General features: G+C 41.8%; 1 protein-coding gene across 1 annotated transcript; it reads right to left on the bottom strand.

Moving 5' to 3' along the window:
• Nucleotides 1-10,496: 10,496 nt before the first annotated feature.
• LOC121860815 (mucin-2-like) lies at nucleotides 10,497-23,948 on the bottom strand. Its single transcript, XM_042358202.1, has 7 exons — nucleotides 23,762-23,948; nucleotides 23,181-23,633; nucleotides 22,766-23,052; nucleotides 20,378-22,555; nucleotides 18,114-20,178; nucleotides 13,424-13,753; nucleotides 10,497-10,636 (listed from the first exon to the last, which is right to left on the bottom strand). Exons 1-7 carry the CDS (start codon nucleotides 23,946-23,948, stop codon nucleotides 10,497-10,499), a joined length of 5,640 nt encoding a protein of 1,879 aa, XP_042214136.1.
• Between the last annotated feature and the right edge of the window lie 719 nt (nucleotides 23,949-24,667).

Genomic DNA, 24,667 nt, shown 5'->3' with positions numbered 1-24,667 from the left:
GAAAATGTGTTTATATAAATTTAATGATGTTTGGTGGGTTTTTTTATCAATTTGTAAAGTATGTTCTATTACTTAAGTCTTTGCTCATAATGGCTTCTGTACTAATATAAACAGTCATGGAATTATCTTGGTACTTATAAGCAGGTACAAAGTATGTTGCTTTAAATAATAATTCAGAGGAGAATGACAAGACTAATCCCGGGCATTAGGAACCTTGAGTATAGAGACAGATTAAAGCATCTTAATTTGCACTCCCTCAGAGACGTCGAGTGAGGGGCGATATGGTCGAGGTGTAGAAATGGAAGTCAGGGCTAAACAAAGGTGGTATAATAAAGGCACTTAAACTATCCTACCAGGAGCGAACTCGTAGCAATGGTTTTAAATTAGATAAATTTAGAATTAGGCACGAGATAGGTAAACATTGGTTTGGAAATAGAGTAGTGGATGAGTGGAACAAGTTACTAAATATCATTAGCTCTTAACACGCTGGATAGGTTTAAATATAGGTTGGACGGATATATGAGCGATAGCTGTTGGGTTTAAACGGGACTTGCCCACTATTTTTTTTTTCCGGGAATTAGCCCACCCGGGCACAGGTCACTGACCCACATCGGGGCCTGGGGGGCGAAAATATAATAATAATAATAATAATAATAAAGAACCACAAAGAAAGACAAAATGAAAAAAAATCAAAAGTGAGCAACAATATATGTATGTTGTGTTGTCAATAGTAAGAGAAACAATTGAGACCCTGCAATTGTGTATAAATGAGGCACAAAGTCAGATGAGTAACCTGGGACTTGGTCACAATTTTCGTGATGCCATATGGCAGCAGGGTCTACCATTAGACAACACATTATGCTTCCAATATCTTCCCAGGCGGTAGTACCTCCCTGTTTGGTAGCTGCCTATTACCTATTACCTACTATGGCCCATTCTTATTTTCTTATATTAGTCACAACACACCCTCTATCTCTATGATTTATAAAGATAGTTCTTATAACCTAGCGCTGTCATCAGACGTTATTATATTTATAGCTTGAGAGAGATAGGTGGTGATGGTGGTAGTATCCGAGGTTGTGGTGGTAGTGGTGACTGAGGTGGCGGTGGTGGTAGTGGTAGGGTTTACTCAGTCATACCTGTCTGGGCTCCCCTTAGAGAGAGAAAGAGGAGGAGGGGTGAGTCATGGCTAGTCTAGTCATCACTACACGGCAGCATCAATAACAATGACACAATCTTAAGTTCTTCTGATGGTACGCGAGTAGAATTAATCAATATGTTGTTCCTTTCAGCTTTATACGTTATTTCTGGTCTCTTGCGTGTGAGTAAGTTTTTCATTTTGCTGTTTTTAAAGAACGTCAGACCAGCGGCGAGGCTTATGTCAAGACAAGTTCGATAAAAAACAACAGAAGGATATTACGAGTATGTTATTGATTGTCACCAGCCTTCCCCAGCCCTCCCCAGTACTCACACAAGTTTAATCCAGCGCCTAACTATAGCCTCTGTACAAATACTTTTACACTATTTGTACGCACAGACTATTCTGAAGGTTTGTGGGCACACTGGCCGTTCCGAGGGAGGAAGCCCAATACAATACCTCAAGTTGTTTTCAACACTACTTGACGGATCTTACCCAAAACCACTTCGTTACCTTGCCTGCACAATAGACAACTTTCCTACATGTTATTGGTGTAATAAATTAAGTTTAATATTTAAAGAGCGTCGTGAGGCTAATTATTGACGAATATAATGAGATTAAATAAAAACAATGACCTACATAACTTTGGCCCTTGAAGTATAGTTATTGTTACCTTTCGCTCTCTGTAGTCCATTGCCTGTCACCATGTGTGTGTGTGTGTGTGTGTGTGTGTGTGTGTGTGTGTGTGTGTGTGTGTGTGTGTGTGTGCAAGTCACCTTCTATCTCTGTTCTGACCATATGTGCGAATGTTAAATACGAGGCCACAAAACTCCATCAGCCAGTCTGTGACGAGAATATGATAAACTCATACAGCGAGGCAGTTATTGAGGTACAACACTACTGGGAGCACTCTCATGCTCCAACCCGTGTTTGTAATCTGGCAAGAGACAAAGTGTAAAACCACACAAGTGACAGTATATTCCCAGACATACAGGTGATTTAACAAAGGGTCAGGTATAGGGAAGGAAGGCGGTAGTGTAGTGTGTAGTGGCATGATGACACAGCTTGGGTGACGCCAAGGTTATCGCCATAAGTGTGAGGTAGTGAGTAGTCCTGCCACCCGGAGCTATTATGCTCCGGGTGGCAGGACTACTCACTACCTCACACTTAATGCGTTTTGGGGGAATCGTGTGTGTATGTCGTATCTACCTCTATTGTGGGGTATTTTTTGTGTGAATAAGTTAACGTTGGGTGAATAGCTTCAATACTTGGCATCTAGAGTGGTAACCGCCAAGGCAAGATACACGATTTGTTGGTAATTTTTCTTCCTTGATAATTACATAAAAAATTTCAATGTCAACTATTATATCAAGTAACTGAAACTTAACAAAAGCATAAAGTACTAACGGGCTCTGAAACACGTAAAGCAAATGCTTAATCAGATGAACGGTTTTTTTAGGCAACTTGTTGCCTCCTGTCTCGCTGGCTGACGTATAAAACCTGTCATTTATTATTCTTTTGGATATACGAGTAATTAATCCAGGAGCTTCTCAAGAAGGATCATCAATAATACCATATCAATTCAACTTCATATTGATTGAATAAAAAGTAAATAGACCCTGGGACGACATTTTTCCCACGTCACTCTCGTAATCCAATTAATTATACATGTAATTGAAGGGCGCTGTTCTCACCGTAAGCTGATTACCAGTTTACGGTGAGAACAGCGCCCTTCATGACGTCAACAGTGGTGTGAGACGACACACATGAGAGGCACAGTACAATACATGATGCAACTCAAACTTCACAAAGCCAGTCACTGTGAGGCTTCGCAACTTAACGTGACATACTGTACATCCGTTTTTCTGCCCACTACTACTTTTACGCAACATACTGTCGGCTTTGTCCTGCGTGGCAGTAAACAGTGACATCACCCACATGAATCTGACCTATATAGACTGTTAATGAATATGATGTATTTCTTTGTGTATGAACCTCTGTCTTTCTTGGCAGTGAGAAGTTATACCACCCTCAGTGTCAAGACCTGACTGAATTACTCAGAATAGGCAAACTGTTTTGTCAATAAATGTGTTAAACTAAAAAAAGTCTACTCTACTACCTCAAATATCTCGTGGTTATACTGTATGTGTATGTACAATATATAATTATAACCACATAGGTAAAGGTAATTGTGAAATAATGGTAATTTATATTGTTTTATTTTTTTGGAAAAAACATCAGATTCTTTCCCAGTTTATTATACAAGAATAAAAACCCTAACGCTACCTAGGGATTAGGTTAGGTTAGATTGGGTAAGTTAAATCAGGTCAGGTTAGATTAGGTTGAGTTAGGTTAGGTTAAAGCGAGCTTAGCGTTAGGTTTGTTCAAATTGAAACATAAGGAGAAATAAGCTGGGGGTGAATCTTCAGGTGAACCTTTTTTTTTTAAATTCAGACTTGTGTCTATATCGTGAAGGTCAAGTAAATATTCATAGTACAAACTAATAAATAAATGAATACTATAATACCAACCAAACCTGATTTAGTTATAGTTTGGTATAATCTTAATGGAATATCAAATTGTGTAAATGATTCGATCTGTGCAATAATTTCTCCTCCACAGAAATAATTTATATGTTATTGGCCTCTTGACAACGATGACTTAACCCCATGATTATGGTGACAACCCCTGACTACAATGAATAAACGCCTTGATTACGATGGTTTAACCTCTTGACTACGATGACTGAAGTCCCTGAATACAATGCCATCATACACAAGGGTTTAAAGTCATACGATGAAATTAATAATTCCATATTAAAATTGTAAGGGTTTGAATATTAAATAATTTGTTGCAATATAACTTCGGTCTTACAACATAGATCTGAAAAAAAATCGTTAAAAAGAGGTAAAAACCACATTACCAGTAATGTATTACCCATCAGTATTTAAATATTTATAAAGGTAATTGTATACTTGTGATGATGTTTTTTATTATTATTATTATTTTTATTATTATTATTATTTTATTGTTATTATTTCTCTCTTGATTAAACTTATAAGATTATTCCTTATGTCAGCGATAAGACTTGCAGGAGGTGAGACATTAAGTTTCAGAGAAAGATTAAATCTGTTTATAAAGAAGTATTGTATTGATAGTCAACTGTACCGATGCCATAAGCTTAGCTCTTTACACATGATAGATTTGTAGAGTGGTATGCGGCTATTGGAAACAGAGAGAGAGAGGGAGAGGGCAGTTTATACATTTTGTTTTATCCTCTTCGCCACTGATCGGCTCATTAGCAGCTTGAGTGGATGGTCACGTCTCTGTTGCGCACCGTTGGCAAGTACTGGGCATGCACCGGCTCCTGAATGTATCTGAATCTGCTCCAGTGTTGGTCAAGTCTAGTCTCAAACAGCTCACACTCGGTGCCGTCACAACACTCTCTGGCAGGTCGTGTTTGATGTTTTTCTACGTACTGGACAGCTGGTGTTACGTGTACAGCTAGGGGGGGAATTTGTTGCTGGTGTTGCCATTGATGGTTCTGCTGTTATTTTTACTGTTTCTCCTGGCAATGTTGTGCTGTTGTCATTATTTGTTCTGCCGTTATCTTTACTGTTTTTCCTGGTAATGCTGTGCTGTTGTCTTTACTGTTTCTCCCTGTTATCAGCATATATAATTATTCCACCGCGTGCTGGGTAGCCCACCTGCTTTCAATTTCCCATTGTATTTCCCACTTCCTAACTTAACCTTCCTCTCACACCTCCTTGTACCATCTCTTCATCTCTAATCATTCTTTAGATAAAAGTTAAATACCACAGGATAGTATTGTTAACAAATTCCCTGCAACTACCAAACTCGTTGTCTTGGTGTGGGTGCCCAAATATTACAACATTACGAGCGATGAAAATGCAGATCGTATAACAAGCAACATCTGCAATGCAACTTGAGCAGGGAGCTACTGCAGTCTCTCTCTCTCTCTCTCTCTCACACACACACACACACACACACACACACACACATACATATACTGTACACACACACACAGTCAAAAGATGGCAAGATTCACCTGGCCCCTACATTAACCATCATTCATGACTCACCTGGCCCCCATTAATCATCATTCATGACTCACCTGGCCCCTACATTAATCATCATTCATGACTCACCTGGCCCCTACATTAATCATCATTCATGACTCACCTGGCCCCTACATTAATCATCATTCATGACTCACCTGGCCCCTACATTAATCATCATTCATGACTCACCTGACCCATTCATTAACCATCATTCATGACTCACCTGGCCCCTACATTAATCATCATTCATGACTCACCTGGCCCCTACATTAACCATCATTCATGACTCACCTGGCCCCTACATTAACCATCATTCATGACTCACCTGACTCCTACATTAACCATCATTCATGACTCACCTGACCCATTCATTAACCAATAGTTACCATCACAAAGTCTCATATGTGGTCGTAATGTCTCTTGTACTATTGGCCATCACATAACAATGCGAGGAGGCAACTTGAAGCCGCCACTACCAAGGCTGGAGTGCACTTGACCATAGAGAACCTCCTCGCACACAATGGCCAAGACACCGATACACCACTGAAGGATCCTTGGGGACTCATCCCTTCAAGACTGTGTGATTAGGCAGGCTGGGGACTAGTCTCTTTTATTAAACTTAGAAATGTGGTTTTATTTTTTATGAGTTTATTTCTTCTTTCGTTTATTAGAATACAACATTTTTATTCTTAATTCATGTTATTTCAGTACACAGAACTGACCCGCGTTTCACTATTCATACCATTACCACCTGTCACCAATTACTCATAGCAATTTAATTCTTTCTTATAAACATTATAACACTACAAGAGGCAGCCACGAGATCCCACAAAACCTCACCATTGAATTCTGCTAACAGCTATAGTGACCCACACGTTGACGGCCACCAATTACAAAGGAAGCAAGGCGAGGCTAATGAGTTTCTGTTTTGATTGTTGATGACTAATGTATTTATTTCACTTCTATTTCTGGCGTTATTTAGGCATTCCAAGTTTTTTTATTGTAGCTCAAATCACTAACTGGATGTGATGTAACAACCAAGATCAAAACACACCAGTACTCACTAACGCTGTCACCCACGCACATGACTTTAAGGACTTCACCTCAGGCCACCACTGTGATGAGTGTTCTTTAATGACAGCCAGAAATCATTGGAGCATACCTAGCTATTGTACAGTGTTTGGCTGTTACTCAAACTATAAAGAAGGGACTGTTACCTTCCATCACTTCCCGAAAAATAGGTAGTGGCCTCACCTTTGTAAGAGATGAGATGCTTTTGGTACATCTACTGCACCCCTCTTACCAATGTTAAGTCAACATAAACTTAGTTATTGTGATCTACAGTATTTTTAATGGGGGTTGTTTAGGTAGATTGTTGGGGTGTAGTGAGATTGTTGGGGTGTAGTGAGATTGTTGGGGTGTAGTGAGATTGTGGGGTGAGTTATATTGTGGGGTGTGGTGTATTTATTGAAAGTATTAGTCAAATAATAGTACGTGTTAAACACATGTATTTGTCAAGCATTGGCATATGGTTCATTCCGACACCGCACACATAGCCCACACTCAGTACACTGATCCGTATCCATGAGCCTAACAGTACAGTATTATTTTACAGTGTACATAATTTCAAACTCCAAGTATCACTGAGGATATACAGTATAATTTGCTGTCTATCCTCACGCTACTTAGGCACCTACATGTGGCGGGGTGTTCAAGCATTAACACTCATGTACAGTATTTTGATCTTGGTCCCATTTTTTACCAGCAAACACTGACGTAGGTAAGATCTACTTAGAATCCAGACTAACGCTGCAACATGATGCAGTCATTGTGTGTGTAAATATATTGGGAGGATATGTACTAAAGAGGGGTCAGATGGTGTATGTTTGGGAGGAGCGGAGGGGCTGCGTAGCCAGTCACGATGAGTAGTGTAGCCGTGTTGGGTCATCGCCAGCTGCTGCCTTGCTTGTCATGCTCCTTTGCGCGCGCACACACACACACACACACACACCCCTGATATTTTTGGCTGAGTATTTATAACATTTGTGTTTATTGCTATAACTTAATGGAAATAAATTCATATATAATAAATTTCTTGTTTCATTTAAGACAACGTTTACTCTCGTAACATAACCAAACTATACCTAGATTAGGTTGACGTTAGTTAGGTTAGTAATGGTGTTATTCATTTATAGTTTGTATAATGGTTACCTACTCCAACGTCGTTCGATACACTGTCTTATAATTGTGACCGGGGAACGCTAACCTCTGGGCCACCAGGACACTAAAAGCAGCCCTAGACAATTATAAGACCGTGGGTTCGAATCCTGGCGGGGTGAGGTGTTGATTATATGTAGAAGTCCGCTTGCTTTATTGGGCTAATGAAATATATATATATATATATATATATATATATATATATATATATATATATATATATATATATATATATATATATATATATATAATGTGAGTGTGTGTGTGACATGCTATAGACAATATAATATTTTGGTAATAAGCTTTACTGTAATGGAATATCTTGAGGTATAAACCAACATATCGGTTCTTTATTTAAAGTCTGCCATACGACCAGCCTTCATTCTTGTCTCCTTTTCCTAGTAAACCAATCACTAGGCGATGCCGGATGTAAGATTACACCTTGTGGCGGGGAGAAGAGGTGCACACATCAATAGTAACAACATAAGGGTCAATTATATATGGCGGTAGTGCCCTCTCACCCCCACCCCCCCGACCAATGAAGTACTCAGCGGGCATCAGCGTACAGTACTTTAAATCTGGGTAAATCAGGACGTTCTGGACTGAAATGGTAAGTTGTGGCAGTTACTAAATATAACTTGTTGACCAAGAGAGACGTTGACTGTTGATTGTGACAAGATGTGGCTAGCCTGTAATTGGTTTCAGCTGGCAAAGTACAACAGATTTTCATTGCTTGCACTCATAAGACCTCGGAGCGAGTCTGACCTAAGTGGCCCAGGGCTATAGCCAGCCCTGGCCAGATGTTGGCCGAGCGAGATGGCTAGCCAAGCCGCTGGTGACTGTTAGTACTAAGTCAGCAATGCTTCCAGGAGGAGCAGTGCCTCAGGAATGTAACCAATGTTTAGCAGGATCGTGCAAGGAGACTTCATAGAGAGGTCGTGCCACACTAACCCTGAGCACTCCAACGCTAGTTGCGAGAAATTGATATTGAAACATTCCAAAATGAAGCATATAAAATGTGTACATCCAGACTGAAGCGACCTGCAGTGTACACCAGGTTATTTTATAATAAAATTTTCCGCCCGACAGATGTAGTGATCCAAAAAAAGCTGATAGAGAATTGGGTAATTATTTTGAGCAGCCATAACAATGTAAGATAATCGGAGGGTTTTCTTCTTTGATATTCATGGCCGATCCTCCTCTTGGGTTTGTACAGTTGGCCTAGATGAAGAAAAATCTTGTGTATGGAGGCATTAAGGATAACTGGCTGGTAGATGAAGAAAGTTTAGTAGCCTCATGATAGGATAATTTATACCGAGCGAGCTAAAGTTAGCAACTGGCCCTCTACCTCCCACGAACGGACATGACCACCACTTGGGAGTTATGTAACGTGGTTATGTAAGGTAGTGATAATCATTCCACCAGAGACCCTTGAAAGTAAACCGGTTCTCTGATGACAGATATACGACCTACAGAACTACACGTGTGGGCTGACCAACAATAACTATGAGTGGTTAATTACATTAGATTTTTTGGTAATAAAGTGTATTGTGGCCAGTAAGAAATCTACAACAGTCTTTAGAGTAATAATGGTAGTATTATATATAAGAATCTATAGTACGTAAGAAGAAAATTAATATAGTTATAAATATATTAGTATAGGTCGAGAAACATGGTTCTCAGTCCTGTTGATCAACATATACATTGTATACCAAGTGAACTACCCGACGGCTGCAGTGTGACTTATCATGTTTTACTATCTTTGTTTACTTTTGTTATTTGCAGGGCTGGATACAATTGTCAGGATACACACACACACACATACCAAATAAATACACCGTTTGTTGGGGTTGTTAAAAAAGATTCCCAGGAGCATAACATCCATGGTATAGTGAAATAAATCCATGAATTACTTAAGTACAAAATACCAAGTAAAGCCTATGTAGGCCTACATTTTGCTTCTTTATATTTTCTTAGTCTGGGCCAAGGTAGCTGACGGGCGACGGCTCTTGAGTAAGTCGTGACACTGGAAGGTCCTTCACTGTATGTATTAAGATTTAAGACGGACAAAATATTACTCAGTCCACCATGTTAGGAGAGAATGACTGGATACGCTTTAATACATATTCACTACACTGACAGGAAAACACAAAGAAGTACTAAGATTAGCGAGAACTTCAAAGGAAATACTTGAAATGTACAGAAAAAAATATAACTGAGATACTTTGGTCATATAATTAAGGATGAGAGGATCACAAAAAAATAATTATGGGTAAAGTTGCGGGTAGGAGGGCCAGGGGAAGGCAAAAGCTGGGTTGGATGAATAAAATTAAAAGCTGGGTCTCCAGAGATACAAAACCTTGGAAGATTGGTAAAACAGTCCAATTCCATAAGTTCCTTCTGGTGATAACCGTCTCCTCCACTTTTATCATCTTATCTGCAATAAATCGGATACGTCGATGGTAGGTCCACAGTTTTGAAGATATGTCCGGGATATTGTTTCATTAAGTTGTTGTTTATGAAATGTGTGCCTCGTGACGCGCACATGACTAGTGATAAGGCATCTTGATACCTTCCCGCTTGTGTAGAAGGGGTTGAGGTTGCATCTTTTTTTTTTGATGGACTACTAACCAAGTTATGTGGTTGAGGACCCAAGTTGTTGAAGCGTAGTAATAACACTATTACGTAACGATGAAAACATCGGAAACCCATTTTATGTAGGAAATTTGTAATTTCTCCGCCCATTTTTTCTGTTCGTGAGGTAGGAAACAAATTTTCCTTATCAGAAAATTTCCCTAAAATGGGTCCTTCCCACGAGTGGTGTCTAAGGTATTACCGACTCCTTGTTTATGACAACGAGAAACATTCAATGTAACTATGGGAGATTACACTGAAAAAGAGGTGTCGGAGGCAGTGTCACCACTCACCAGTGTGTTGTTTCGGGATCCGGTCACTCCGGTGAGGACTGGAACGTGTTATGCGCCTCAGTGCATTTGACACATTTCTCCGGCAGCCGCAGAGCAGTAGCGAGAGATAATTATAAACGACCCCCCAGCTATTTACGTATCACTTGAGGTGTCACCCTTGAAGAAGGATTTGTCGTAGTCAGCTCTGGGTGAAAGCTGGAAGCGACACCGCAGGCCGGGAGACGGCCAGAAGGGGAATGACCCGTAGGTGAGATGCCCACGGTGTCCGACAGCTGTGTAGAATGGCGTATGTGTTATCGGACTGCTGGTTTAGAGGTCTGACAGGGTTGACGTGAGGGACCTGCGTCACTACGTGCTGAGGAGCAGAAATACATGTACTCTTGGGGCTGTTAAAGACAGGAATCTGCTAGTCATCATGACTTGGCAGCGGAGTCTACGTGGCGTCTGGTGAAGGTAGGGGCAAGGGTAACCTTGTGAGGGGCCGTGTGTGTGTGGGGTGGCTTGCGTCAATAAATTTGTTAAACTAAAAGTACACACGAGTAAGGTGGGGAATGTTTCTTGGGAGGAGTATCCCCAGCACTTACCACTAGGCTGGTGCCCAAGTTGGTAAGGTTAGCAAGATGTGAGTAACCATCCAGACAGTAAAGCATAATGTCGTGTGAAAAGCGTAAAACAGCACTCAAAGACTCCTGTTCAAACCCAGGACCCACCTAGATCAGCAGGAGCTACCCCCAGCACTCGGCTATAGGAAGATGGTACACCTGGTTGATCCGGTATTTCCAATATTTATAAGGAGATAACCAACCTTATCATCCCGGGATAAGTACTGTACCCTTATTGAGAGAATGCCTGCAGGGTTTACCTCCGGGTCTTAAGTTGTCAGTAAGCGAGGCTTATCAGTAGACTATGAGGCTGGCCAAGTACGGGAGGTGCGCGTTGGCCATCGATTAGTTAGTAGCTAATGTTAAGCCATGCTCGCAATTTTATAGGACTCCTCATTAGTTCACTCACTCACGAAACTCCAAATCGTTTACATTCAATGACTTATTTTTATAAAATGAAGTCACTTGAACTGCTAGAAACTTGTTCCTTACATTGTTACGAACGAAAAAAATTATCAGAAAGGCAATTATTACTTGATTTAATTTCTAAACGGAACTAAACTCTTCCAGTAGTGACTGTGGCGCACTGCGACGAAAGTGTTGAGGGGCATGGTGCGGCATGTTGCGTCACTCCCAGCGACCAGTAGCATGTTCTACTAGTATTCTCTGGTAACAATGCAGTGAATGGTATACTGTATGTACGTATATGCGGTGTGTGGAGACCGTGTTTGTACCTTCCGAAGTGTACGAGAACCGTGTTAGCTTTATAAACTTTACTAGGAGACACTTTTCATGATGTCCGCTAATGGCTAGGTAGTGTTAGTGAGTGATGTTGTATTTGTAGTTAATTACAACACTTTACTGCGATATTGTATTTGCGAAATTGATAAAATTTCATTATAGAAGAAAACGCGAACAATACTAGTTAAAGAAGACGGAATTCTGCAATGTGATGGGTAACTCAAGGGGTAGTAGTAGGAGTGACTGGGTAAAGAGCTACAGGAATTTCGAATGCCATAGTCCCAACCAGTGGTCTTATGGGTAACGTTATACGACCCGGGGTGGTGGTAAGGGTGGTAGTTGTGGTAGTGAGGGTTGTACTAGCGGTGGAAGTGGCAGTAGTCGCTGTAGGAGAGGTGGAAATGGTGGTACTTGTTAGTAGGATGCATGTGCAGGAACTCTCATTATTATCGGTAGTTTCTTGAGTGACTGTAGTGGATACCTCCCCTACAGTGGCTTGGGTGGTGACGTCAGTAGGTGGAGCTGTCGTCTGTGAGGAAGAGTTTGTCCACATGACCTCGGTGGTAACTTCGTCAGCTTGAACGGGGATAGTAGTACTCCCACTACTGATCGGGGTGGTGGTAGGGACAGTAGTTATGATTATAGTGGTTGATGTGCAATTACATGAAGAGATGATGGTTGTGCCGAGTTGAGTAGTCGTAGTGGTGGTTGTTGGAGTGGTGGTATTAGTTGATAGGGTGGTAGTAGTGGTGGTAGACGGTGGGATGGTGGTAGGCTGTGGGGTGGTGGTAGTGGTCGGCGGTGGGGTGGTGGTAGTGGTAGGCGGTGGGGTCGTGGTAGGCGGTAGGGTGGTGTGAGTGGTAGGCGGTGGGGTAGTGGTAGGCGGTAGGGTGGTGATAGTGGTAAGCAGTGGGTGGTGGTGGGAGGTGGTAGTGGTAGGCGTGGTGGTGTGGGTGGGGTAGTGGTAGGCGGTGGGGTGGTGGTGAGTGGTAGGCGGTGGTGGGGTGGGCGGTGGGGTGGGTGGTAGTGGTAGGGTGTGGGGTGTGGTGGGCGGGAGGGTGGTGTGGTGGTGGGGGTGGGGGGTGATGGTGGTGAGGTGGTGGTGGTGGTGGGGTGGGGTGGTGGTGGTGGGCAGGGGTGGTGGTAGTTGGTAGGCAGGCGGTGGGGTGCAGGGGTGGTGTGGGGTAGGGCGGTGGGGGGTGGTAGTAGCAGGCGGTGGGGTAGTGGTAGGCGGTAGGGTGGTGTGAGTGGTAGGCGGTAGGGTGGTGATAGTGGTAAGCAGTGGGGTGGTGGTAGGCGGTGGGGTGGTGGTAGTAGGAGGTAGGGTGGTGATGGTGGTGGTGGTAGTTGGTGAGGTGGTGGGGGTAGTTGGTGGTGGAGTGGTAGTGGTAGGTGGTGGGGTGGTAGTAGTGGTGGTTGTTGGTGGGGTGGTAGTTGGAGTGGTGGTGATAGTTGGTGGTGGAGTGGTAGTGATAGACGATGGGGTGGTAGTAGTAGTAGGTGATGGGGCTGTTGTAGAAGTGGTCGGAGGGGAGGTGGTGGAAACTATTGTGGTGGGATTAGATGTTTGTCCTGGCGCCGTTGGTCCTGAGTGTTGGGTGGTGGTGGTGTGAGGCTTCTGGGTGCCTAGAGGGACCAGCCAAATGATGTAAGGAGGAAGGGGGTAAGAGGAGGGCGCAGGACCTACCACCACCGCCTGCTGGTTCTGTGTTTGACTCTGGTTCACCTTGATGACCACACTGCGACCTCCTCCTTCCTCTTCCTCGCCCTTCACACTGGTCATTCTGTCACTAAAATCTTTTCTTATAAATCTAACCAAGCCCTGGTATCTCTCTCCCTCCTCTTTCACCCTGGCCATGTTGCTACCGCCCTTTTCGGCTTCCTCTTGCTTCACACTGAATAACTCATCCCTGTCATCCAAGTCCGTTTTGAAGTGAGGGAGGCAGCGTCCATCACAAGGGTCGCCTGTCATGGTGGTGGTAAGGGTCTGGTGGGTTACTGGGTTCTGGCCACTGTGCACACTCAACGCCTTTGGGAACATCACATCTGGAACGAAAACAAGTCCAAGCGAAGAGTGAAAACCTGTAATACTGCAAGGCGGGTATGGTCGTGCGAGCGTTGTGTATGGATCACCTGAAGATTAGCCAGCCTTGATTAATTATCTTACCTGTTTAATCATCAGGTGAAATAAGGTGAAGAGGACTAATCTTCAGGTGATCATTTTGTTTTTACACAGCTTCATCATAAGTGGGCAGTGTCTGACTCTCGTGGGTTTGCCCTCTCTGTCGTTGTCCCTGTCTGTCTGTCTGTTGGATATAAATACTACCCAACAGAAATATTTAAAGTTCCATTTTGATGAAAGTTAGCATGTTCCTCTCAGTCAAGTCTCTGAGTTATGTTTGGCTTTTTATGGTCTTACTAAAGTGACCATAACACTGATAATATTACCTCCTCGTCGACACATAACTGCCTGCCTCTGATAGCTGTCATTACATGGTCCTGTGTACCTGACCCGGGCACTCGTAGCCACATTGTTGACGATGACCAAAGTAGATAATATATAATGCTTCTTGATTTGTTATTATTATTATTATTATTACTCTTATTGTTTTCATTATTATCATTGTTGTTTTTATTATTACTATTATTATTATTATTATTATTATTATTATTATTATTATTATTATTATTATTATTGAGGTTATACGCTACAGAAAGAACACAGTGATAGTTTAGGTCGTAGGTGAGTTCCGGTAAGCTGAGGTTCTACAGACCATACTTAGACAGAAATTACTATGTACTTACTCACTTATAGGCAGAAGGTACTACACACAACACACTTACTGTATAGACAAATTACTACACTACACTTTTAGATGAATTACTACGCACTCTACACTTTTAGGCAGAAATTACTACACTTCATACTTCAGGCAGAAATTACTACACACTTTGCACTTTAAAGGGCAAATTATTTGACACTTTTAGGAAAGAATTATTTTACACTTTACACTTTTGGGCATAAATTACACATTTTAGTTTTTATTATTAATTTTATAACATAATTATTATCCTTTTCTGTAACAGGAAATACAAAAGTAATAACAAATAATACAAACAAGTGAAAGTGTACATAGATAATTAAGACACGTGATAAAAAAGAATAAATTAGTAAGTAGATAAAAAGGTAATTAGTAAATGGCAGAAATAGAGTTAACATAGATTAATTTATTGAGGTGATAGAAAACGGATCACCTGAAGATTAAACACTCAATTAGTTTATTTCACCTGAAGGTTAAACAATCTAACACTACCAAGGGATTTGCTTCAGTTAGGTTAATTAAGGTAATATTAGCGTTAAGTTTGGTTTCGGCTAAGTTAAGGTAGGTCTGGTTAGCATTAGGCTAATTTAAATTTGGTTAGGTTAAGTTTGGTTAGTTTCGGCGTTTCGGTTAGGGTAGGGTAGGGTAAGTTTGGTTAAAGTAGCGTCTGGCTAGGGTAGGCTTGGTTAACATTAGGTTAGGGCTGGTTTGGATAGCTAGGTTAGTGTTAGGGTGGTTAATCTACATGTGATATAAACTAGTGGTTAACCTTACAGATGCTCCTTGAAGACGTTTAACACACACCAACAAAACTGACAGCATAAACATATAAGATTAAAAAAAAAACACACAAGCAGCCATTACTTTTACTTCCGAAGCTGTACAGTACAAACACCAAGACCACGAGGAAGTAATTATTATCAACATTAGTACCTTTACATGACTCCTGTAACACCACATAATAGCCAGAACCAGGAAAAGTTTGTTGTCGTGTGTCAGAATCCACTATGGGGGTCCCGGTGTTAGTGTGTTTACCTGTGACGCCTTGTGGTTGATTTAATGCGTCTGCCTAAACAAAATATTACTGATGGTGAGATGTCCAGTCACTCAAAAAAACTATATATACAAAATTGTGTTAAAAAAATATGACACAACGGACGAAGGATTTGGTAACCCTACCGAGACAACAGGCGTCGTAGTGTTCATTCTGAAATTCATCGAAGCCCCTCAAGTTGAGATAGTATTTTGAGTGACTGTTCATACACATTGTACTGTACACTTAAATGTAAACTTTTGTATTTAGATGTACACATACATGGACACTTACAGTATGTAAGGTATCTTAAGGTAATAGGTACAAATACAGTATATGGTCAAGTGTACTATGGCTAAAACAACTATGTGTGCATACTTTGTGGGAAACAATATGAGACCATGGACGATAAATTTTGGTACATGGGCTGTCACTAGTCACTCTTAAAATTTCGGAGCATATCGACCCCCACCTGCACAGATAGTTGTTTTACTACTATACAGTATTAGGGTAAGATGTACACAGGTGAACACTTTAAGTTGTACATATATAGAGCCATTTACAGGTAGGATATACACATACTTGTATACTTAAGCATATTAAGACAAGATGTACACACACACACACACACACTAGGACACTTAAGATGTACACGCACGCGCACACTAGAACACTTAAGATGTACACGCACGCACACACTAGGACACTTAAGATGTGCACGCACGCGCACACTAGGACACTTAAGATGTACACGCACGCACACACTAGGACACTTAAGATGTACACGCACGCACACACTAGGACACTTAAGACGTACACACACGCACACATAGGACATATGGCACACACTAGGACATAAGATACACACACGCTGGACACTAGATGTGCACGCACGCACACACTAGGACACTTAAGATGTACACACGCACTAGGACACTTAATGTGCTCACGCACACTAGGACACTAAGATGTACGCACGCACACACTAGGACATAAGATGTACACACACACTACACGTACACGCACACACACTAGGACACTTAAGATGTACACGCACGCACACAGGAGATGTACACACGCACACACACGCACACACTAGGACATAAGACATTACACACACACGCACACATTATGGACATAAGATGTACACACGCACACACTAGGACACACACACGCACACATTATGGACATTAAGATGTACACACACACACACACACTAGGACACTTAAGATGTACACACACGCACACATAGGACACTTAAGATGTACACACACACACACACTAGGACACTTAAGATGTACACACACGCACACATTATGGACACTTAAGATGTACACACACGCACACACTAGGACACTTAAGATGTACACACACGCACACATTATGGACACTTAAGATGTACACACACGCACACACTAGGACACTTAAGATGTACACACACGCACACATTATGGACACTTAAGATGTACTCACACGCACACATTATGGACACTTAACACAAAAAAATAGTTCATCATAGACTTGAATAACTACATTAATATATCAGTTGGTGTAATTATTTCACCCTACCAGAACCTGAGGGCTTAGGTTAGGTTAGGTTAGGTTAGGTTGTTATGGTAAGTTAGGTTAGTTTTAGTTTATGTTGGGTTAGGTTAAGTTATGCTGAATTAGATTAGAGTTATTGAATTTAATATTTAAGTCAAACACTTGGGGCAAATCTCCACGTGATAAAATTACTGTACACACAATGTTTATAAAATAAAACGCATCATTAAGACTATGCTTTGTCCTGGTCACAGGTGGGAAGGTGTCGTATACAAGTACATTATTTTGGCCTAAGCGCGTGAGGAACTTAAACAGTTGAGAGAGAAAATTATTTTTGTAAATACTGTCAGTCAATAATTCACTGTTCCATATAAAATTATCTACTCACCTGTTCAATTCACTTGTGTAATTCACTTGTGTAATCTACCTGTGAAAGTTGTCTGTGTAATCCATCTGTGAAATTTACCTGTATGGTCGTTCAGCCACCAGGTAACAAGAACCATCACACAGGTAAATCAAGTCAATTAAGGAACAGTGTCCAGGTGTTGTGTACTTCACGAATCTTTAAATAACTCAAATTAGTACTGTATTGGAGGACACATTAACGTCGTTATTCGAGGCTTTACTGTATTGATTAATTAATTGCCTTTATAAAAGTTAACTGAGCTAACAAATATTAATTAGTCGAGTTTGTGTCAATTGAGTTCATGATTTTTTGTATTTTATTATAATAAAAACTTGCTAAGAGGTTCTAACACAATAATTACTACCGGTATATCATTTGGGTTTAATTACTGATTGCAAGACGGAACCTTCAGCAGGAAATCGTTAATGACAATAATTAATAATGGATATAATCATCAATTTAATGCCCAATTGATTCATATTGTCTATCTGTCCATCTATCTTCCCATCTGTCTCTCCATCTCTCTATCTGTACATCTATCTATCTATCTATCTATCGACTATTTAAGCTGCTACAACATCTCATTTCTAGAGGACCAACCCAAAAATCTCGACCGCCAGGAGCTGAATCTATCATTGTTCCTATTGCGTAATTTTTGTCCAGTCCCGTCTTTATTCTGTCCAGTCCCGTCTTTATTCTGTCCAGTACCGTCTTTATTCTGTCCAGTACCGTCTTTATTCTGTCCAGTACCGTCTTTATTCTGTCCAGTACCGTCTTTATTCTGTCCAGTTCCGTCTTCGTTTTGTCCAGATATGTCGTAGTTTTGTCCAGGTGTGTCGTAGTTTTGTCCAGGCGTGTTGTAGTTTTGTCCAGGTGTGTTGTAGATTTGTCCAGGTGTGTCGTAGGTTTGTCCAGGTGTGTCGTAGGTTTGTCCAGGTGTGTCGTAGTTTTGTCCAGGTGTGTCGTAGTTTTGTCCGGGTGTGTCGTGGTTTTGTCCAGATATGTCGTAGTTTTGTCCAGGTGTGTCGTGGTTTTGTCCAGGTGTGTCGTAGGTTTGTAAAGGTGTGTCGTGGTTTTGTCCAGGTGTGTCGTGATTTTGTCCGGGTGTGTCGTAGGTTTGTCCAGGTGTGTCAGGTGTGTCGTGGCTTTGTCCAGGTGTGTCGTAGGTTTGTCCAGGTGTGTCGTAGTTTTGTCCAGGTGTGTCGTGGTTTTGTCCAGGTGTGTCACTCCTCTGAAGGTCTACAATGAGTATGTCGCCCTGAACACTGTGAGGGTTGATGGGGATAAGTGGTCGTCGAGTAGGGGTTGTTGTGGTAGTGGTTGTTTTAGGAGTGGTTGTAGTAGTAGTGGTGGTTGTTGTAGTAGTAGTAGTAGTGGTTGTTGTAGTGGTAGGCTTCGATGTTGTGGTTGTAGGCTTCGTTGTTGAGGTTGTAGGTTCTGGGGTAGTTGTAGGTAGTTCTGTAGTTGTAGATTGTTCTGTGGTTGTAGGCTCTGGAGTAGTTGTAGGTTGTTCTGTGGTTGTAGGTTCTGAAGTAGTTGTAGGTTGTTCTGTGGTTGTAGGTTCTGGAGTAGTTGTAGGTTGTTCTGTGGTTGTAGGTTCTGAAGTAGTTGTAGGTTGTTCTGTGGTTGTAGGTTCTAGAGTATTTGTAGGTTGTTCTGGGGTAGGTTCTAAATGCAGGTTTTTCTGTGGTTGTAGATTCTGTAGTAGTTGTAGGTTGTTCTGTGGTTGTAGGTTCTGAAGTAGTTGTAGGTTTGTGGTTGTAGGTTCGAAGTAGTTGTGAGGTTCTGGAGTAGTTGTAGGTTGTTCAGTGGTTGTGTCTAGAGTAGTTGTAGGTTGTTCTGTGGTTGTAGGTTCTGGAGTAGTAGGTTGTTCTGTGGTTGTAGGTTCTGGAGTAGTTGTAGGTTCTGTGGTTGTAGGTTCTGAGTAGTTGGGAGGTTTTCTGTAGTTGGTTCTGGAGTAGTTGTCGGTTGTTCTGTAGGTGTTCTGAGTAGTTGTAGGTTGTTCTGTGGTTGTAGGTTCTGGGAGTAGTTGTAGGTTGTTTTTGTGGTTGTAGGTTCTGGAGGTTGTAGGTTGTTCTGGAGTTCTTGGAGTTCTGGAGTAGTTGTAGGTTCTGGAGTAGTAGGTTGTTCTGTGGTTGTAGGTTCTGGAGTAGTTGTCGGTTGTTCTGTGGTTGTAGGTTGAGTAGTTGTAGGTTGTTTTGTGGTTGTAGGTTCTGGAGTAGTTGTAGATTCTGGTGTAGTTGTAGGTTGTTCTGTGGTTGTAGGTTGTTTTGTGGTTGTAGGTTCTTGAGTAGTTGTAGGTTGTTCTGAGGTTGTAGGTTCTGGAGTAGTAGATTCTGGTGTTGTTGTAGGTTGTTTTGTGGTTGTAGGTTCTAGAGTAGTTGTAGGTTGTTCTGTGGTTGTAGGTTCTGGAGTAGTTGTAGGTTTTCTGTAGTTGTAGGTTCTGGAGTAGTAGGTTGTTCTGTGGTTGTAGGTTCTGGAGTAGGTTCGGTTGTTCTGGGTTGTAGGTTCTGGAGTAGTTGTAGATTCTGTGTAGTTGTAGGTTGTCTCTGTGTGGGTTCTTTGTTGTAGGTTGTTCTGAGGTTGTAGGTTCTGGAGTAGTTGTAGATTCTGGTGTAGTTGTAGGTTGTTTTGTGGTTGTAGGTTCTTGAGTAGTTGTGTTGTTCTGGGGTTAGGTTCTGGAGTAGTAGATTCGTGTGTTGTGTTGTTCTGTGGTTGTAGGTTGTTTTGTGGTTGTAGGTTCTAGAGTAGTTGTAGGTTGTTCTGAGGTTGTATTCGAGTAGTTGTAGATTCTGGTGTAGTTGTGGTTGTTCTGTGGTTGTAGGTTCTGCAGTAGTTGTAGGTTGTTCTGTGGTTGTAGTCGCAGTAGTTGTGTTGTTCTGGAGGTTGTGGTTCTGGAGTAGTTGTAGGCGTTCTGTGTTGTAGATTCTGGAGTAGTTGTAGGTTGTTCTGGTTGTAGGTTGTTCTGTGTTGTCGGTTCTGGAGTAGTTGTAGGTTGTCTGTGGTTGTAGGTTCTGGAGTAGTTGTAGGTTGTTCTGTGGTTGTAGATTCTGAGTAGTTGTAGGTTGTTCTGGTGGTTGTCGGTTCTGGAGTAGTTGTAGGTTGTTCTGTGGTTGTAGGTTCTGGAGTAGTTGTAGGTTGTTCTGTGGTTGTAGGTTCTGAAGTAGTTGTAGGTTGTTCTGTGGTTGTAGGTTCTGGAGTAGTTGTAGGTTGTTCTGCAGTTGTAGGTTGTTCTGTGGTTGTAGGTTCTGGAGTAGTTGTAGGTTGTTCTGTGGTTGTAGGTTCGAAGTAGTTGTAGGTTTTCTGTGGTTGTAGGGTTCTGGAGTAGTTGTAGGTTGTTCTTGTAAAATTGTTCTGTGGTTGTAGGTTCTGGAGTAGTTGTAGGTTGTTTGTGGTTGTAGGTTCTGAAGTAGTTGTAGGGTTCTGTGGTTGTGAGGTTCTGAAGTAGTTGTGTTGTTCTGTGGTTGTAGGGTTCTGGAGTAGTTGTAGGTTGTCTGTGTGATTGTTCTGTGGTTGTAGGTCTCTGGAGTAGTTGTGGTTGTTCTGCAGTTGTAGGTTGTTCTGTGGTTGTAGGTTCTGGAGTAGTTGTAGGTTCTGTGGTTGTAGGTTCTGGAGTAGTTGTAGGTTGTTCTGTGGTTGTAGGTTCTTGTGTAGTTGTAGGTTCTTCTGTGGTTGTAGGTTCTTGTGTAGTTGTAGGTTGTTCTGTGGTTGTAGGTTGTTCTGTGGTTGTAGGTTCTGGAGTTGTTGTATGTTGTTCTGTGGTTGTAGGTTCTGGAGTAGTTGTAGGTTGTTCTGTGGTTGTAGGTTCTGAAGTAGTTGTAGGTTTTCTGTGGTTGTAGGTTCTGGATAGTTGTGTTGTTCTGTGGTAGATTGTTCTGTGGTTGTAGGTTCTGGAGTAGTTGTAGGTTCTGTGGGTAGGTTCTGAAGTAGTTGTAGGTTGTTCTGTGGTTGTAGGTTCTGAAGTAGTTGTAGGTTGTTCTGTGGTTGTAGGTCTCTGGAGTAGTTGTAGGTTGTTCTGTGGTAGATTGTTCTGTAGGTTCCGGGAGTTGTAGGTTGTTCTGTTGTAGGTTGTCTCTGTGGTTGTAGGTTCTGGAGTAGTTGTAGGTTCTGTGGTTGTGGGTTCTGGAGTAGTTGTAGGTTGTTCTGTGGTTGTGTGTCTTGTGTAGTTGTAGGTTCTTCTGTGGTTGTGGTTCTGTGTAGTTGTAGGTTGTTCTGTAGTTGTAGGTTGTTCTGTGGTTGTAGGTTCTGGAGTTGTTGTATGTTGTTCTGTGGGTAGGTCCTGGAGTAGTTAGAGTTCTGTGGTTGTAGGTTTTCTGTAGTTGTATGTTCTGTGGTTGTAGGGTCCGGAGTAGTTGCAGGTTGTTCTGTGGTTGTGGGTTTTCTGTGGCTGTTGTATGTTGTTCTGTGGTTGTGGTCTGGAGTAGTTGTAGGTTGTTCTGTGGTTGTAAGGTTGTTCTGTGGTTGTTGTATGTTGTTCTGTGGTTGTTGGTTCTGTGTTGTTGTAGGTTGTTCTGTGGTTGTAGGTTGTTCTGTGGTTGTAGGTTGTTCTGTAGTTGTATGTTGTTCTGTGGTTGTAGGTTGTTCTGTGGTTGTAGGTTGTTCTGTGGTTGTAGGTTGTCTGTGGTTGTAGGCTGTTCGCAGTTGTATGTTGTTCTGTGGTTGTATGTTGTTCTGTGGTTGTAGATTGTTCTGTGGTTGTAGGTTCTGTAGTTATCGGTTGTTCTGTAGTTGTAAGTTGTTCTGTGGTTGTAGGTTCTGTGTAGTTGTAGGTTGTTCTGTGGTTGTGGTTGTCCTGAGGTTGTAGGTTGTTCTGTAGTTATGGGTTGATCTGTAGTTGTGTTGTTCTGTGGTTGTAGGTTGTCTGTGGTTGTAGGTTGTTCTGTGGTTGTAGGTTGTTCTGTGGTTGTAGATTGTTCTGTGGTTGTAGGTTGTTCTGTAGTTATCGGTTGTTCTGTAGTTGTAAGTTGTTCTGTGGTTGTAGGTTCTTGTGTAGTTGTAGGTTGTTCTGTGGTTTGTAGGTTGTTCTGTGGTTGTAGGTTGTTCTGTAGTTATCGGTTGATCTGTAGTTGTAAGTTGTTCTGTGGTTTGTAGGTTGTTCTGTGGTTGTAGGTTGTTCTTGGTTGTAGGTTGTTCTGTGGTTGTAGGTTGTTCTGTAGTTATCGGTTGATCTGTAGTTGTAAGTTGTTCTGTGGTTGTAGGTTGTTCTGTGGTTGTAGGTTGTTCTGTGGTTGTAGGTTGTTCTGTGGTTGTACTTGTTCTGTGGTTGTAGGTTGTTCTGTGGTTGTAGGTTCTGTAGTTGTAAGTTGTTCTGTGGTTGTAGGTTGTTCTGTGGTTCTGGGTTGTTCTGTAGTTATAGGTTCTGTGGTTGTAGGTTGATCTGTGGTTGTAGGCTCTTGTGCAGTTGTAGGTTGTTCCGAAGTTGTAGACTGAATAGTTGTTGGTTCTGCAGTTGTGGTTTGAAGTGTTGTGGTGGTTGACTGAGGTATAGCCACTAGTATCCCAGGCACAAGACCAGAGCCTGTTGGTTGTTGACCTTCATCTGGGATAAAGATATGTGTTGGCTCACCCAGATTCCCAGAACTGTCTGGTCCACCTGGGTACACCAAGATAGGGGGACGAGTGCCATTGCTAGGGGTAGATCTGGTATAACCAAGAAGGGTGAGGTACTTCCTTCACTCGTGGTCGATGTGGAAGGGTTGCTTGGTATGATGAGTCCGCCAGTAATCGTGCCAGAATTGGTAGAATCTGGTATGACTAAGAAAGGGTATTGATTCTCTGAACCAGAACCAGGTGTCTGGTCCTCGCTTACTGTAGTAGAACTGCTAGTAGTTGTGTCAGAACTTCCCTCGTCACTTGTATTTGTCTCAAAATCACCTGAGTTTGGTACAATCAAGAAAGGATATCCATCAATGCTCGTTTCAGAACTTCCAGTGTCTGGTACAATCTGGAAAGGATATCCATCGGTACTTGTTCCAGTGTCATCTGGGTTTGGTACAACCATGAATGGATATCCACCATCTTGAGAACCATCTGGATTTGGTACAACCGAAAATGAATATTCCGTACCTGTTCCAGAAATACCAAGGTTTGGAACTACTAAATAAGGGTAGCCAGAACTATCTGGATTTGGTAACCAAAAAGGGTACTCATCAATGCTTGTTCAGAACTTCCTGGTCTGGTACAATCTGGAAAGGATATCCACCAGTTTGTTCCAGAATCATCTGGTACAACTAAGAATGGATATTTACTAGTACTGTTCCAGAACCTCCAATCTGGTTCAATCGGAGAAGGGTATCCGTCACCACTTGTTCCAGTGTTATCTGGATTTGGTACAACTAAAAGGAATCCTTCAGTACCCAAACCATTTGGGTTCGGTACAATCTGGAAAGGGTATCCATCGGTACTTGTTCCAGTGTCATTCTGTAGTACAACCATGAATGGATATCCACCATCTTGAGAACCATCTGGATTTGGTACAACCGAAAATGAATATTCCGTACCTGTTCCAGAAATACCAAGGTTTGGAACTACTAAATAAGGGTAGCCAGAACTATCTGGATTTGGTACAACCAAAAAGGGTACTCATCAATGCTTGTTCCAGAACTTCCCTGGTCTGGTACAATCTGGAAAGGGTATCCACCAGTTTCTGTTCCATCATTATTTGGTACAACTAAGAATGGATATATACTAGTACTTGTTCCAGAACCTCCCGAGTCTGGTTCAATCGGAGAAGGGTATCCGTCACCACTTGTTCCAGTGTTATCTGGATTTGGTACAACTAAAAAGGGAAATCCTTCAGTACCCAAACCATTTGGGTCTGGTACAATCTGGAAAGGGTATCCATCGGTACTTGTTCCAGTGTCATCTGGGTTTGGTACAACCATGAATGGGTATCCACCATCTTGAGAACCATCTGGATTTGGTACAACCGAAAATGAATATTCCGTACCTGTTCCAGAAATACCAAGGTTTGGAACTACTAAATAAGGGTAGCCAGAACTATCTGGATTTGGTACAACTAAAAAAGGGTACTCATCAAAGCTTGTTCCAGAACTTCCCTGGTCTGGTACAATCTGGAAAGGGTATCCACCAGTTTCTGTTCCATCATTATTTGGTACAACTAAGAATGGATATATACTAGTACTTGTTCCAGA

This window comes from Homarus americanus, unplaced genomic scaffold (assembly GCF_018991925.1).
Source record: "Homarus americanus isolate GMGI-L3 unplaced genomic scaffold, GMGI_Hamer_2.0 scaffold23617, whole genome shotgun sequence".
Lineage (NCBI taxonomy): Eukaryota > Metazoa > Arthropoda > Malacostraca > Decapoda > Nephropidae > Homarus > Homarus americanus.
Note: the sequence above shows the minus strand (reverse complement) of the source record. Positions and strands in the feature narration are given on the sequence as shown.